Source organism: Aotus nancymaae, unplaced genomic scaffold (genome assembly GCF_030222135.1).
Source record: "Aotus nancymaae isolate 86718 unplaced genomic scaffold, 86718_ANA_hifiasm-v0.15.2.pri h1tg000089l, whole genome shotgun sequence".
Taxonomy (NCBI): domain Eukaryota; kingdom Metazoa; phylum Chordata; class Mammalia; order Primates; family Aotidae; genus Aotus; species Aotus nancymaae.
The window spans coordinates 26,822,550-26,839,428 of record NW_026988504.1 but is presented as its reverse complement, the minus strand read 5'-3'; the positions used below and the strand labels follow the sequence as shown (position 1 = coordinate 26,839,428).

The 16,879-nt window shown below is 54.0% G+C and overlaps 1 protein-coding gene across 4 annotated transcripts in view; it reads left to right on the top strand.

The window, feature by feature from the left end:
- The first annotated feature begins 536 nt into the window (after window positions 1–536).
- Window positions 537–16,879, top strand: part of ERBB2 (erb-b2 receptor tyrosine kinase 2) — a 32,974-nt gene continuing 16,631 nt past the window's right edge. For 2 of the 4 annotated variants that reach the window (XM_021670542.2, XM_012451969.3), the window contains exons 1-7: window positions 6,009–6,307; window positions 12,969–13,120; window positions 13,997–14,210; window positions 15,285–15,419; window positions 15,786–15,854; window positions 16,059–16,174; window positions 16,313–16,454. In XM_021670542.2, coding sequence (XP_021526217.1) covers window positions 6,235–6,307; window positions 12,969–13,120; window positions 13,997–14,210; window positions 15,285–15,419; window positions 15,786–15,854; window positions 16,059–16,174; window positions 16,313–16,454 — 901 coding nt within the window. In that variant the 5' untranslated portion in view covers window positions 6,009–6,234. Of the gene's footprint in view, window positions 1,043–6,008; window positions 6,308–9,277; window positions 9,566–12,968; window positions 13,121–13,996; window positions 14,211–15,284; window positions 15,420–15,785; window positions 15,855–16,058; window positions 16,175–16,312; window positions 16,455–16,879 lie in introns of those variants that run through there. The other 2 variants (XM_064369578.1, XM_012451970.3) reach the window with 2 other exon arrangements.

The following is a 16,879-nucleotide window of genomic DNA, read 5'->3' as shown; positions in this document are numbered from 1 at the left end:
AAATACACAAATTAGCTGAGTGTGGTGGCACATGCCTGTAATCCCAGCTATTCGGGAAGCTGAGGCAGGAGGATTGCTTAAATCTGGGAGGCCGAGGTTGCAGTGAGCCAAGATCACGGCATTGCACTCCAGCCTGGGTGACAGAGTGAGACTCTGTCTCTAAATAAATAAATAATAAAACATTGACTTTGGCTGCTGTTGCTGGGGGCAGTATTGCAGGGTGTCAAAAGTAGCACTGGTGGAGGGCGTGGTTATCAAAATCTGGTGCTTTAGCCCAAAGGAGAAATGATAGAGACTTAGGCAGGCTGGTGATGGAGGTAGAAAAAGCATAAATGTATTAAAAAGAGGAGTTGATAGATCTTAAAGAATGATTGAATGCAAAGGGCAAAGGAAGAGAAGAATCAACCAGGTCAGTTCAACAAATGAAACCATCTGAAGCAAATTGTCCCCTGGAATCAAGACTTTGTGATTATCCGAGTCATGGCACCAAAAAAAAAAAAGTCTTTGTGATTGCCATAGTTGTATGCTTCCTGAAGCTTCCTAGTCTCCTCTTCCCCAAACCAAAAGACAGAGGCAAGAATGCCCTAATTCACACCCTAGCGGTCTATACCTCCAGGAGCAAGTTGGGTGAGCAAGTGGGGTCCTGAAAGGCCCTGTGAAGCAGTGTAGTGGAGCGGGCAGGAAGATTCAGTGCTCCTGAAACAAAGAATCCAGAATCCAGGAGAAGGATGCCTCAGTGGGGCTTTCAAGGGACAAGTGTGGGGGTTGAAGGGGTCACTGTCCTTATACCAAATCTGAAAATATTGTGACCAGGAACCATTCTGTCCAACTCTTCCATTTCAGATGGCAAAGCAATGCTATATTCAAGGCCACATGCAAAGCTACTCCCTGAGGAAAGAGTCATAGATAAAAAGAGGGCATGAGTTGAATGGCCAGGACTAAAGCAGTGCAGCACAGAGACTCAGACCCGGACAGCCATGCCCATGCAGGCAGTGATGAGAGTGACATGGCGTGTACTGTGGAGGACATGCCCAAAAGCGAGGTGAGTCCCAGGACAGAAGAGTGCTTTTTGTTTCAGCAAAGCAGCCTGGGGAGAGATAAAAGCAACTCCCGGGGCCTGGGGCTTGCATTCCTGAGATGCGGGTGAGAGGCGCCCAGGGTCAGTGTGTCTGGCAGGCTTGGCTCTGCCCCTTTGCTGTCCTGGAGACGGGGGGCAAACGCTGGGCGCCAGGAGTGGCCTCCCAGTGGTTAAGCTACAAGAGCTCATAAAGGGTCACCAATTTTCCTATCAGAAGCTTCTCAATTATTCTCCTTTGGCCCAAAGAGATGCCTCAAGCCTACTCTGAGGGACTCTTTCCAATGAACGAATTCCTACAGTCACTTCCCCAGCAACCTGTGCCCCAGCCTCAGGGCAATGTGGGCCAGGTCCCAGTTAGTGGCCCGGACCTCGGACTGTGGACCAGACAGCTCCTCCCGATTTGTTTGTTTTCAGTCCTCTGACCTTAAGCTGGCTGGTGAGCTAGATAGAGGGAGGAGACTCCGGTGCGTGCGCGCGCACGCAAACACACACACACACACACACACACACACACACACGAGTCTCTTGTGACCCCCAATCTGCAGGGCTGGTCAATGATTGACTAGCATTTCACAGGCCACTGGTTCCAGCCCCCAGCCTGTTGACTTAGAGGTCACCCTCGGAAGCCAGAGCCCTGTCCTGCCTCTTCCTTGTCATACACCGAAGTTGTAAGCTTCAAGAAGCATACAACTATGGCAATCACAAAGTCTTGATGTCGGGCGACATTTTGCTTCAAATGGTTTCATTCGCTGAACCCACCTGGTGTCAGGGGTCACTCCACTGCCCACAGGCTGGGGTCTTGGGCAAAACACACGCATCTGCCCTCTGTCCTGCAGTCAACCCCGCTCTGTGTTCTGGCTTCCTCTTCCCAGCCCCCTAGCTAACCCCTCTCACCAGGCCCCCCTTGACTCCCCCAAGGGTCCCCCTCACTGTCTTTGTCCCTCAGACATCCTCTTTCCTGGGCTCTCCTGCCAGGCCTGCTGGAGGGACAGTTAAGGAGAAAATCGAATCAGCAGCGCCCACCCCTGCCCCCCTTCCTCTCCTCTTGTCAGACACCAGACAAGGTTTTTCCTCTGGCTTCCCGGCTCTGAATGGGCTCATTCTCTCTCGGAGGCTCGGCCCCTCTCGAGCCTCCTCCCTGGGGCGTGAGTTCTGACCCCAACTCCTCCCCGCTATCCCCACTGCTGCCCCCACTCCAGCTGGCTCCACCCTCTCTACCGCCCACTGACACTGGGCATTGTCTTCTTGGGATCTGGGATGCGGAGGGGGTGGGTTTGCCTGGGCGGGGTTGGAGAGTGAAGGAGGGAAGGCAGGATCTTTGTAGAGGGAGGGGCCTGCAGTTACCCGGACTTCTTTCCTCTGGCTCCCCCGACCTTGACTGGGGCTCTTGAGGGTAATGGGTGAAGCCAAAGCCGCCATGGCTCAGTTCCCGGCTCTGTTCTGTGACCTTGGAAAAGTTCCTTTAGCTTGTGGAATCTCAGGGTTCCTCTTCTGCAAAATGAGGAATGATAACACCTGCCTCCCTGGAGCCTTGGGGACTCAGTGTTCTCAGGAATGTGGCTCTAGGTCAGAGTGGCACAGAGTCGGGTGCAATAAAGCATGGCATCCACTGTAGCTTTCCTGACTGGACTAACCTTTTGGAACATGAGAGCAGGGCAGGGGCGGGCCTGGGGAGAAAGGACACCTCTAACCCTGACCCTAACATCCTGATGGTCTCTCTAAGGCCACCTGTGCACCTGTCCAGGAGAAAGCTCTCCAAGGTATGACGAACCAGTGACTCCCAGAGCCAGATCAGCATATCCTCTTCCAGCAGGCTGTAAGCTGCAGGACTGAGAGGCATGTTGACCAGGTCCTGGGCTGGATGATGGGATGAGGGTAAGGAGGCAGGTATCCTCTGAGGGCAAATTGCATACCTCAGTTCCCCTGATCTTCACTTTAACCCTAACACCAGCCCAAGAGAAGATAGGAATATTGATGTCCATCCAGAGGGCTGCTGTGTTCCATACGCAGCAGTATTTCTCAAATGTTTGCGACAGTGGTCCAAGTACAAAACTACACCTTATTCTTACTACATGCATGTGCTAGGGTGTTTTTCTGTTCCACTCTATTTCTTTAAGATAAAAAAACAAGACTTGTCCTGATTGTCTAAATGCGTTTCACACTGGACCTTCTCACGGATCATAACTGCAGTTTGAACATCACTGGTTAGAGCCAGAGGGGGATTTACTATGGGGTTAAGAAAAGGGTAAGCTTCAGGCCTCTGCTTTGTTTGCAAGGGCCTCATTTTACATTTATAACTTTGTATTACTTTCTTTTTTTTTTTTTTTTTTGGAGATGGAGTTTCGCTCTTGTTACTCAGGCTGGAGTGCAATGGCACGATCTAGGCTCACCACAACCTCCGCCTCCTGGGTTCAGGCAATTCTCCTGCCTCAGCCTCCTGAGTAGCTGGGATTACAGGCACGCGCCACCATGCCCAGCTAATCTTTTGTATTTTTAGTAGAGACAGGGTTTCACCATGTTGACCAGGATGGTCTTGATCTCTTGACCTCGTGATCCATCCGCCTTGGCCTCCCAAAGTGCTGGGATTACAGGCATGAGCCACAGCGCCCAGCCCCCTCTTTTTTTTTTTTTTTAAACGGAGTTTTGCTCTTGTCACCCAGGCTGGAGTGCAATGGCAGGATGTCGGCTCACTGCAACCTCTGCCTCCCGGGTTCAGGTGATTCTCCTGCCTCAGCCTCCTGAGTAGCAGAGATTACAGGTGCCTGCCACCAAGTCCGGCTAAGTTTTGTATTTTTATTAGAGACAGGGTTTTGCCATGTTGGCCAGGCTGGTCTCGAACTCCTGACCTCAGGTCATCCTCCCGCCTTGGCCTCCCAAAGTGCTGGGATTACAGGCGTGAGCCACTGCACCCGGCCAACTTTGTATTACTTTCTTAAAGAGAATTTCCCAAATTATATAAGCTTCAGGCCCCACAAAACCTGGATTTGCCCCAGTATAACTAAATCTGGACCATTTATTGAGGAATTATTATATGCCAAGTACTGTGCTGAGTGCTTCTGGAGCACTATCTCCTCTAACCTCAGCATAGTATGCCAGATGCTGTTTTACAGATGAGCCAACTGAGACCAGAAACGCTCATTCACTTGCCCAAGGTCACATGACTGATATATGATAGATTCAAGATTTGAATTCATGTCCTCTTGGTCTCAGAGTCCCCTGTTTCTGGGGCTCTGTCCCACCAGAGGTGCCTGCCTATAAGTATGCTCAGCACAGGGAAGCAAGTTTAGAAATGCAAGTATATACCTTTAAAGAGGTGTGGGGGGTGGGGGGGAACGAGAGAAAGGGATGCTAGTGTCCTTCATTCTCCAGTCCCTGATAGGTGCCTTTGATCCCTTCTTGACCATTACAGCTGTGTTCTTGGCTGGGGCATTCCAACTAGAACTGCTGGATTTAGCACATAAAAATAAGGAGGCCCGTGCCGGGCGTGGTGGCTCAAACCTGTAATCCCAGCACTTTGGGAGGCCGAGGCGGGTGGATCACGAGGTCAAGAGATCGAGACCATCCTGGTCAACATGGTGAAACTCCGTCTCTACTAATACAAAAAATTAGCTGGGCATGGTGGCGCGTGCCTGTAATCCCAGCTACTCAGGAGGCTGAGGCAGGAGAATTGCCTGAACCCAGGAGGCAGAGGTTGCGGTGAGCCGAGATCGCGCCATTGCACTCCAGCCTGGGTAACAAGAGTGAAACTCCGTCTCAAAAAAAAAAAATAAATAAGGAGGCCCAGTTAAATTTGAATTTCAGATAAACAGTGAATAATTTGTTAGTATAACTATGTCCCATGCAATATCTTGTTGAAATTTCCAAAAAAAAAAAAAAAAAGTCTTCCTTCCATCCCCACCCCTACCAGTAGGCCTAAGGAATAGGGTCAGGGGCTCCAAGTAGAATGTAGTTGGGAAGTGGAATTAAGCAGGCTAATAGAAGGCAAGGGGCAAAGAAGAAACCTTGCATGCATGGGTGCTGGGTGCATCCTTAAATAAGCAAGAAGGATGCACTTTGAAGAACTGAGATAGAAGTCCTCGGCCGGGCGGGCGCAGTGGCTCACACCTGTAATCCCAATACTTTGGGAGGCCAAGGTGGGCGGATCATCTGAGGTCGGGAGTTCGAGACCAGCCTGACCAAAATGGAGAAACCTCATCTCTACTAAAAATACAAAATTAGCTGGGCGTTGTGGCGCATGCCTGTAATCCCAGCTACTTGGGAAGCTGAGGCAGGAGGATCGCTTGAACCCAGAAGGCAGAGCTTTCGGTGAGCCAAGATTGAGCCATTGCACTCCAGTTTGGGCAACAAGAGCGAAACTCCGACTCAAAAAAAAAAAAAAAAAAGTCCTTGCCATATGACTGTCTCCTCCCAGATTTGTAGACCCTCTTGAGATCATGATTTTCAGACTGGAGAAGGTACTTCAAAGATTCCAGAAGATATGCCCCGGGGGGTCCTGGAAGCCACAAGGCAAACACAACACATCCTCCTCCTTGACTACCAATTTTACTAGAGGATGTGGTGGAAAAACCATTATTTGATTTTAAAACAAATAGGCTTGGGATGAGTAGGACGCCAGCTCCCCAGGAATGTTTAAGATAAAACCTGCGACTTAAAAGAGCATGAAGAGTGGCAGCCTAGGGAATTTATCCTGGACTCTGGAAGAGGGGGCAGAATCACCAGCCTCTGCAGTTAGGGATTCTCCGAGGAAAATTGTGAGAACGGCTGCAGGCAACCCAGGCGTCCCGGCGCTGGGAGGGACGCACCCAGGCCTGCGCGGAGAGAGGGAGAAAGTGAAGCTGGGAGTTGCCACTCCCAGACTTGTTGGAATGCAGTTGGAGGGGGCGAGCTGGGAGCGCGCTTGCTCCCAATCACAGGAGGAGGAGGAGGTGGAGGAGGAGGGCTGCTTAAGGAAGTATAAGAATGAAGTTGTGGAGCTGAGATTCCCCTCCTTCGGGACCGGAGAGACCAGGGGAGCCCCCTGGGCAGCTGCGCGCCCCTTCCCAAGGGGCCCTTTCCGGCGCTGCGCGCCCGGCCTCCACCCCTCGCCGCGCCCCGCGCCCCGCGCCCCCCCAGCCGGGTCCAGTCGGAGCCATGGGGCCAGAGCCGCAGTGAGCACCATGGAGCTGGCGGCCTGGTGCCGCTGGGGGCTCCTTCTCGCCCTCTTGCCCCCCGGAGCCGCGGGCACCCAAGGTGGGTCTGGTGTGGGGAGGGAACGGAGCAGCGGCGGGACCCTGCCTCCTGGATCCCTCTCTGAGGTCCACCCGCCGGCGGGGCCAGAGGGGCCCGGACGAGCTCTTCCATCCCGAAGTTGCGGACGGTCCAGACGCTCGGGGCAGCCGGGCCCTCGGGCCGGAGGGGGCAGTTACACGGCAGCGGCTCGAGATGGCCCATTCCAGAGACTGGCGCTTTCCAGGCTCCCAGGGGGATCCGGGAGCTTGTCAAAGAAGTTCTCTGAAATTGTTTAGAAACTTTTCCCGCAATGGGTGTATTGCATAGAGCGTGAGCGCGTGTTTCCCCCCTTTTAGAGCCCCCTCAAGCTTTCTCAAAGCCTTTCCAGTTGGCAGCCTCCGCCTCCGGACTGGCCTGGGCTGGATTCCTTGGGGGGATCCTCTGCCCTGCCCCTCCGCCAGCCCCTCCCCGCTCCCCTTCAGACGATTTTGGTTTGGTTGCTCCTGCTTCTGGCTGGGTCGGTTGTGTGTGTGTGGTGGGGTGGCGGGGGTGGCATAGCAACCTGTCCCAAACATAGCCGGGGAGGAAAGGGTGGCCCAGAGGGTGGCCTCTTGCTGGGGTCTGGGTTGGGGGCAGGGGAGGCGTTTGCTTCGAACAGATTCTTAGGGCCAGCCTAGGGACTGTGCTCTGTGACTTTTGGAGCGCGTGGACCATGGAGGGGTGGTGGTGGGTTTCTTGAGGTGTAAAGTGGGAGAGTTCCCAGGGAAGGAAGCTAAGAAATACGGGCCAGATGGGGGCCTAGGGAGGGCTGCGTGGTTCTGCCGCCTTTTCCGTGGTGCTGTGCTTCGGGAAGGGTGAGTGGGGGCAGTGTGTATCCTGACCCATCTGTCCACCTGTGTGCATTAATCATAAAAACTAACATATAGCCTGGGCCAGGTATACTCTGCCAGGAACTGTGTGTGGCGTTTTGCATGCACTCTCCTTTAATCCTAGAACACCTCTATAGTGGAAGGTTTGCCAGCATTCTGGACTTAAAGAGGTTGAGTAGCAGCCGGCAAATGGTGGGGTCAAGATGAGACCCCAGGCAGTGCGACCCCCAACCATGCATTCGAAATCACTGTATGAATGAATGCACCTGGAGCAATGAGGGACGCTGCTCCTTGAATCACTGGGTTGTAGGGGAGACAAAATGAAAGTGTTCTGGGAGTCGTGGGTGGTCCCTATAGGTCGGGGGTCTGGGGAAGGGGGTGGGCGTCATCGTGTCTGTGTGTTGCCTCAGGGACCCTCTATGAGTGAGTGTATGGCTGTGTTATCTCTGCATGTCTATGCTAGGCTGTTCCTGAGTTGTGTGGTCTTTGTGATTGTGTGTCTGGGCTTTGTGTTGCCAAACAGCAGCCCCTCTGCTGACTTGGGGACACAGGCTGAACTCTGTCCTCTCCAGGAACTCCCTCAAGGTGCTGGGCCAGATATGCCATAAACAGAGGGAGTAGCCTTCTGTGGCCACGCCTTCTTGCTGAGGAAGAAGCCTTCTCTCTTCCAGGGAGTCCATCCTTGCCCTCCCTGTTTCCCAGACAGGCGTCTTCACCTCTCACCTTCTGATAAGGGTGAGGCCAGGCTGGGCTGTCAGGCTGAGCTGCTGCCCTTCTTCACTTTGGGCTGAGTTGATCAAGGAATAGCAGCTGCTGCAGAGCTGGATTTCAGGGCTGGGTTCTCTAGATGGGGCCACCTCATGTCCTCACCCCTCAACTTGCACTATTGATTGTGTTGTGCAGGAGATGGTTAAAAAGTCATTACACAGCCTGGGCAACATGGCAAAACTCTTTCAGTACAAAAATACAAAAATTAGCTGGATGTGGTGACACATGCCTGTAGTCCCAGTCCTGGAGGCTGAGGCAGGAGGATCACCTGAGCTCAGGAAGTTGAGGCTGCAGTGAGCGATGATCACAACTGCACTCCAGCTTGGGCGACAGAGTGAGACCTTGTTTCAGAAAAAAAAAAGTGCACCACCCATTTGCCTCCGGCACCCAGATTTTACTCAAGGGCTGAGGGCTGGGGCAGGAATGTGGGGGAAGGGAAGGCCTAGAGGGAGCCCCAGAGGGGTCAGGATTTTGCTGAGATCCTTTCTTAGAGGTGTGGATTTTTGCAAATTGCAGCAAGTACATCCTTTTAATCTTGCAGCACCCCTTCATATTTTAATTCCAGTATGATTCTTCCAAGAGCCTCCTCTCTTTACTGTACTTGGGGAAAGTACTCATTTTATTTGAAAAAATAAAAAAATGGAAAAGATAAGGATTAAATCTAAAAAGAAAAAATATATGGCATTCCAAAGTCAAACATGAAGCACTTCTAATTTTCTCGTGGTTTATTACCCATATTCCTGCTGTATGAACCTGTCTGGCCTTAACTTTGAAGAAATGTACAGTGTACTTCCTATAGGCTAGTTTTTATCCATGGTTTTATTTAATCTCTGCAACGTCCTGTGAAGTAGGTGCACAGATGAGACAGTGGAAGTTCAGAGAAATGAAGCAACTTATCCAAGGCTCCCAGCTACACAGTAATGTATTTTTGGGCTCTGATGAGGAGGCAGTAAGAGGTAGTTAGAGTCTTATTCCAGCCAACAATAATGGGTTGAACAAAGCCTTAGGGGCAGGCAGGTGGCCAGATGGGAGGAGAGGCGCTTGTCTTGTTCAGGCGAATGACCTTTCCATCCACTTCTTTAGGCTGCAGAAAGTGGGGCTGAGCTGGCGGGCCCTGAGGTCCCCTCCTGACTTCGGAGTCCTCTCCCTGTCCAGCCAGTGCCTGCCTTCCTTTAGGGATCTCCTAGCATGGCAGGGGGCTGAGGGCAGGAGGGTACAGGGGCCACTCTGACACACAGGGCTGTGGGCGAGAGAGACAGCTGAAGTGGCAGCATGAGGGGCCAGTGTGGGGCTGTGGCTGGGAGGGCTGGGGTGGGGCCCGGGGTAGTTATGGCTGTCCTTGGGTGATAGAATGATCTGGAAAGAGACGCCCCTTCCGACCCTCCACCTGTAGGAAGCCCCTCTAGAGTGGTACCTTTGTCTTTTGTTTGGCCACCCATCCTCCCGCTGAGAAGAGAGCCGAGGTGGGGGTAAGGGATGTGTGCTCTTTGAAGGAGTGGGAGAATTGTTCTGGCGAATGTTTGTGTTGTCCCAGTTCTGTTTACAAAGCCTCCTCATGTTTACAGATGGCTGTGCAATTCATTACCTCATTTAACTCATATACCTTCTCTGAGGGAGTAAGAGCTGTTCCAGCCCAGTTGAGGTCAGTAAATATCCACTGAGTTGCAGGCACTATGGGGCATAGAGATGAATCCGATTTAGCTTCTGCCCTGGAGGTCTGGGGACTTGCTCAAGATCGCTCAGTGAATAGCCGAGCTAGGGTTCTCATCTAAAAAGGCCCTGGGCCCAGGCTCTGGTCTGATGTCAGGCCTGATACACCAGGTGTTTGTGGTCGGGGAGTTCCAGTGTCACTTTAATGGGCTGTGACATTATGGGTCTGGGGACGCAGGTGGTTTTACTGTAGTGTTCATGGAAACCAAGGGAAGTGATGGCTCTTCCGCTGTGAGCCAAAGGAGCAGCTGGGGCTGCAGGCTGGTGGGGAGGAGAGAACCCACCTGAGGGAAACCCCAGGGCTGGGGTCAAGTCCTGACCACCAGAATCCAGAGAGACATGAAGGACTGTGACCAGCTCTGAGCAGAGAGATAGATACCATGACCTCAGCTGGTCCCTTTTGTTTGGAGACTCTTGACTGGATTTCATTCATTCATTCATTCATTCACTCACTCAGCAGACACTTATCCAGCATTCCCTGTGGCTGGTCCTGCCTCATACTATCTTTGCTCTGGAGAATTGGAGGTGGGGGTTCCTGAGGGCCAGGGTCCTGGAGACAAGGACACTCCTGGGTAGAATTAGGACCTACCTCCCAAAAAAAATCAATGGGGGCCGGGCGCTGTGCCTCATGCTGTAATCTCTGCACTTTGGGAGGCCGAGGCAGGCGGATCACAAGGTCAGGAGTTTGAGACCAGCCTGGCCAACACAATGAAACCCGGTCTCAACCAAAAATACAGAAATTAGCCCGGTGTGGTAGCAGGTGCCTGTAATCCCAGCTACTCAGGAGGCTGAGGCAGGAGAATTGCTTGAACCTAGGAGGCAGAGGTTGCAGTGAGCTGAGATTGTGCCACTGCACTCCAGCCTGGGCAACAGGGCAAGACTACATTTCAAAAAAAGAAAATCAATGGGACAGGGCAGATGTGGGGACCATGCTAAGGAGATGGAAGAGTGGGAGGGAGGTGTCAGGAAGGCCTTCTTGACCTCATGTAGGCTGGTGGGGGTGTTAGCCAGCAAGCACCCAGTTCCCTGGGAACGGTTCTCAGGGTACCAATTTTACCACCTGTCTGCAGACACTAAGATTCTTAATCAGACTCAAATTGGCCACAAATCAGGTAAACAAACTCGCTAGTGGGGTGGGGCTACCACCGTTCTGACCCTCCAGTCCAACCCAGCCCAGCCACCCTGCCCTGCCTAGAGCCTGTGGTATTTATTGGAGGCATCGGGAGAATTAGCATGTATTTACGTTGGCGTGGGGTGTGGGGTGGATTTGTGTATGTGCATTTAGACCTAGTGGAAGGAATGCGGGATCTGAAGGCAGACTGGCCTGAGTTCCAGTCCTGCCTGTTGCTTGCAAGCTTTATGATGAGGAGCTAACCCCTGCCAGCCTCAGTTGTCTTCTTTGCAAGACGGAGGAGGTTGCAGCCCTAGTCTGTGGAGCATATTATGCAGATCCACCCAGAGTGCCTGCTGGGCACACAGTAGGTGCTCAGCTGGCACACAGTAGGTGCTCAGCTCAGTGACTGCGGTGGCCCCCACTCCCCATTGTTGTTGTTTTCCTATTGCCTGGTGGCCACAGCTGGTGTCCCTTGAAAAGGGCTGCAGGGGGTGGAGTCGGCCCCTGCCCCAGCCCTGTGGGGACCCTGGGCTTGGGCCAGGGCCTGGGGTCTGGGCCTGCAGACAGCTGTGTCTATAAAGCAGCTGAAGGGCTGAGGCCGGGGGAGGTCCTGGCAGCAGGGCGTTATTTTGGGCCTGGCCTGCCACCCCCAGCTCCTGTTTCTCTTGGGAGTCTGTGGGGGGAGGAGGAGAAGAGGAGGGGGTGCAAGTGGGTGAGGCATGGAGTGGGGAGGCCTCCATCAGGGACATGGACCCTTGAGTTCTATTTCTGGGCCCTCCCATTCCTCCCTCTTTGTCCATATCTGCCCAGAGAGGTGGGAATAGAGGCCACTCTGGGTATTATTGGGAGACCACCAGTTTGTGGCCAGGCCACTGGCCTGGGCAGGGAACCTGGGGGCTTACCCTACCAGGCTCTTTCAGCTCTCTGAAGGCAAGGGGTGCCTCATGTTACCCCCTAGGATTTGACCTTAGGCTCTGACTTGCTGGGAGAGCAGTGCCCCTGGGGTCAGACCCCAAGCCAGCCCTTGTGCTGTCCCTGAATCTGCATGTAGCCTGTGGGAGGCGGAGCAGTAACCGGCAGGAATTCTGGGCAGCTCAGGCACCTGTGGGCCTTGGGCCTGAGGGTGCCCTCCACCCTCACCCTCCCGATCTCCTGGGCAAGACATGCCAGGTGATTCATCTCACCAGAGCAGAAAAACAAGTTCAACTGGGCACTTTCATCTCCCCCCGCTGGCAGGCCTGGTGTGAGCTGCTACCTTAGCACCCCCTCACCAGGGATTCTTTACCCCCTCTAGTATTCATGGCCTTCATGGGCATTTCTGGTCTCAGGGATACCAGGCTGGGATCCAGGTGGGCCAGGTGTGGCAGTTCAGCTCTGTGTCCCATGGCTGATGGCTGATGGCTGATGCTGGGCAGGTACGCAGGGCTGACGTAGTGCCTTTGTGGCAGCAGTTGCGTGGCACAGATTCTGCCAGCTGGTTCTGGAGTCTTGCCCTGAAGAGGTGGCCAGATGAGGGTGCCAGCACAGGAAACCTTGGTGCAGGATCTATGCCACCCTGGCCCAGGATCTGCAGCCTGTGTCCAGATGCCCACAGCTGGAGTCTGATGCTCCTTTTCTCTTCATGGGGGACTCCCAGAGGTCTCTGCAATGACCAGGGCCCTGGTTGCCTCATGCCCCAGCTACAACTCCAGTTGACCCTCCTTCCCCACTCTCTGGGTGGCATTATGGGGGTGTGCACCCCTTGCCAAGAGGTTGGTACGTGGGTGTACTGGAATGGCATAGGGAGAATGCCCCAAGTTTGTTTGCTTGGGAGAGGGGCAGGGGGTATCCAGAAGATTCATGATTCGTCATCGCTTCTCTTGGGGGATTTTTACCCCTGGCTCTGAGTTGTGCCTTTGGGACAAAGGGAGTCTTTCTTTTCCAGCCAACACCCTGTACTGGCGGGTGAGCTCCACAGGGCTGGCACACTGGGGCAGCCTCTGGATGTACAGGGTGGGCCCAGTCAGAAGGAGCCTCTCCCCTGAAATCCTTCTTCCCAAACACACAAGCTTTCTTTTGCTGTTGACCCTGCAGTTTCAAGGGACATGGGTGGAAGGGTCCTTCAGTCAGGCCTTCTCCCTGTCTGAGGTGGCATGACTCTGGGAATGAGTTTGGATGGGGTGGCCAGATCTGAGAAGGTCCCTGGCCAGTGTCCTCTGACCCATCTGCTCCCTCCTGCCAGTGTGCACCGGCACAGACATGAAGCTGCGGCTCCCTGCCAGTCCCGAGACCCACCTGGACATGCTCCGCCACCTCTACCAGGGCTGCCAGGTGGTGCAGGGTAACCTGGAACTCACCTACCTGCCCACCAATGCCAGCCTCTCCTTCCTGCAGGTGAGGCCCATGGGCAACCCAGCCAGGCCCTGCCTCCAGCTGGGCTGAGCCCTCTGTTTACAGGTGGGTGGCAGAAGGTGCCCTGCCCTTTATTTCCTCTCTTGTTGTTTCTCAACCAGGAAGTCCTTTCTAACGTCCAACCCCCATTCATTTTACTGCAGAATCAGTTGACTCTCTCTATAATGTGGCTGGCCGAGGACATCTCTGGATGGGATGCATCTGGGTTTCCGCTATAGCTTGTACTCTCTTGTCAGCATGATCATGTCCCCCGTCCACCTGCCCCAGCCACTGTCCCTCTCCCACCTAGAGCAGCAGAAAGGGCTGGTGAGAAAGGTGGATTACAGGCCCAGTTCTGCCACTGACGAGCCCTATGAATGTGGCTTACACCCTCTTCGCTTCACTGGGTCTCAGTGTCCCTGTCTGTATATTGGGAGCAATAGGTACCCATTGTGAAGCTCGAAAGAGAAATGTCCGTGAAAACGTTATGAGCAGGAGAGAGAGGGTGGAAACCAGCCTGCTGGGTCGTGTCCACAGACCTGGAGTGGGGCCACCTGCTTGGTTTGTCAAATTGTAGACGCCATCCCATCCAGGCCTTTGCTTTTACTGATGAAGAAACTGAGATGCAGAGAGGGTGGGGCTCCTGCTCAGAGTTTGCGAAGTGCCCCCCCACCATTATCTTTCTTGATCATGTAAGAATCTGGTGAGGCAAGCCGGGGCATCACCTTTATCTCCATTTTATCATTTTATATATGAGGGAAGAGGACTGCTCAGTGGCTGGGGGCCTTGCCCAAGATCCCCAAGTACTGGGGAACCCCAGGGAGGCCTTGGGGGGTGGTAGTGTTCCTGCTTCAGCCCCACCCTACTGCTCCCTACCAGGATATACAGGAGGTGCAGGGCTACGTGCTCATCGCCCACAACCAAGTGAGACAGGTCCCGCTGCAGAGGCTGCGGATTGTACGAGGCACCCAGCTCTTTGAGGACAACTATGCCCTGGCTGTGCTAGACAACGGAGACCCTCCGGACAATACCACACCTGTCACAGGGGCCTCCCCAGGAGGCCTGCGGGAGCTGCAGCTTCGAAGCCTCACAGGTGGCCTTCACCATCACTGAAACTTTCTCTTGGTTATTCAGAGCTGACCGGGGCCACAGCTGACCATGGGGAGGCTTTGTGTGGATTAGAAATGGTGTCCCCTCTGCTGGGCATGGTGGCTTACGCCTGCAATCCCAGCACTTTGGGAGGTGAGGCGGGCGGATCACCTGAGGTCAGGAGTTTGAGACCAGCCTGACCAACATGGAGAAACCCTGTCTCTACCAAAAATACAAAATTTGCCGAGTGTGGTGGCGCATGCCTATAATCCCAGCTATTCGGGAGGCTGGGGCAAGAGAATCCCTTGAACCCAGGAGGTGGAGGTTGGTTGCGGTGAGCTGAGATCGCACCATTGCACTCCAGCCTGGGCAACAAGAGTGAAACTCCATCTCGGGGGAAAAAAAAAAAGAAATGGTGTCCTTCTAGGCAGATGCAGGCAGAGCCCAGGAAGACGCCCTCAGAAGATTGGAAAAAGATTCCCCGTCTTCCTAGGAAGGTGCAGCTTGCATCAGCACACATCATTTGATCATAGAATGCAGGCTGGGTTTTTGCCCTAACTTGGCTGAGTGAAGTGTACAGTGAACAACCCGTGTCACTATTTGGTGGCCTGGAGCCGACTGTGCCCAGAGTCTGGGTGCCATGTGCTTTGCCTGCAGGGTCCCATTTCAGTCACACTGCAGCCCTGTCAGGAAAGAATCAGTGATTCTCATTCTACAGATGAGATAAGGGACAAAAGTTACATAACTAGTGAGTGATGGGCCTGGGTTTCAGACTCCACAGTCTCTTAACCAACAAGCAGCGTGCCCAGAATAGAGGTGAGAGGGAAGGAGAAAGCTGCGGTCCACGTGGGCATCTGGACCTAGCATGGACAACTCACTCCTCCCTGGGTCTCGCTTTGTTCATGTTGTAGGGGTGGTGTTGGTGGGGCTCGAAGATGCTGAAGATCTCTTCTCTCCTCCCTGGGAAATCGGGGGGTTGTTTAAAAGGCCTGCTCCTGTCTTAGAAGGCATGAGGGCCCCAAGGGAGGCAGAAGGTGACCGAAGGGGAAAGGATCCCTGATCATTGCTCACCCCACAGAGATCTTGAAGGGAGGGGTCTGGATCCAGCGGAACCCCCAGCTCTGCTACCAGGACACGATTTTGTGGAAGGACATCTTCCACAAGAACAACCAGCTGGCTCTCACGCTGATAGACACCAACCGCTCTCGGGCCTGTAAGCCATGCTCCTCCCTGCCGCTCCTTCTCTCGGACAACCTGACCCCAGCCCCAGACTCCTGGCTTACAACCCAGCGCCCGCCCGCCACTGCCCCAGCTGCCTACACCACCCATTTCCTCCCTCTCCGTCCCTCCTGCCATCTCTCTGTGCCTCTTCGTCTCTGGCTCTGGGGTTCCCTGTCCCGTCTCCCTCTGCCTCTAGGTGGTGCCTCTGGTTTGGGGGCCTCTCTGCCTGTTGGGGTCCCTCCCTTGCTGTGCAGTCCGCCTTGTGGCCTCTGCTGCTGTTTGTGTCTCTCTCCGTTATTAACCTGTCCTCTTGCTGTTAGACATCTCTCTCACTGCCACTCTCTGGCTCTGTCCTCAGGCCACCCCTGTTCTCCGGCATGTAAGGGCTCCCGCTGCTGGGGAGAGAGTTCTGAGGACTGTCAGAGCCGTGAGTCTCAGGGAGGCCTGGAGTCAGGGGAGGGGAGGGCCAGGGCAGGGTGGAATACAGGTGTCATATAGGCGACAAGGGAGGGGTGGGATAACAGGTTTGGGATGTCTTCCCTGGGGTAGGTAGCCTCCCCAGAAGGTGATGCTGATGTGGGTCTAGTGCCTAGGGTGCCACTCAGCCCTCATCCTGCCCTTTGCCCAACAGTGACACGCACTGTCTGTGCCGGTGGCTGTGCCCGCTGCAAGGGCCCACTGCCCACTGACTGCTGCCATGAGCAGTGTGCTGCTGGCTGCACGGGCCCCAAGCACTCCGACTGCCTGGTATGTGCCTCTGCCTTGTACCTACTGTGCCCTATTCCCCAGGATGCAAGGGGTGGGCACCCTGCCTGGTACTGCCCTATTGCCCCTGGCACACCAGGGAAAAACAGCACAGTGACAACCAGCCACCTGTCCCCCCAGGCCTGCCTCCACTTCAACCACAGTGGCATCTGTGAGCTGCACTGCCCAGCCCTGGTCACCTACAACACAGACACCTTTGAGTCCATGCCCAACCCCGAGGGCCGGTATACATTTGGTGCCAGCTGTGTGACTGCCTGTCCCTGTGAGTGCCAGGGAGAAACACGGCTTTCATCGTTTTGGTGGGGAGGTTGGTTTCTGTAAATGGGAGCATATGGGGAGCACTGTTTGCACCTTGCTTTGGGAGCCAGTCATGACAGTTCCTGCCGAACTGCCTTGTTCTTTCAACAGCTGTGGAGCAGGTGGCAGTAAGGAGAGGCAGCTAAGAGCCCAGACTTGGGAGCCAGACTGCCTGGGTTTGAAACCCGGCTCTATCACTTATTAGGCACGTGACCCTTGTGCTGTGCCTCAGTTTCCTCATCTGTAAAATGGGGGCAAGAATAGTCCCAGCCTCATAAGGTGATTATAAAATTGACTGAGTTAATATTTGTAAAGCTTTTAGAACAATGTCTGCTATGTACTAAGTGTTCCTAAATGTTAGCTTTTATTCTATAGTCTGGCTACATCAGT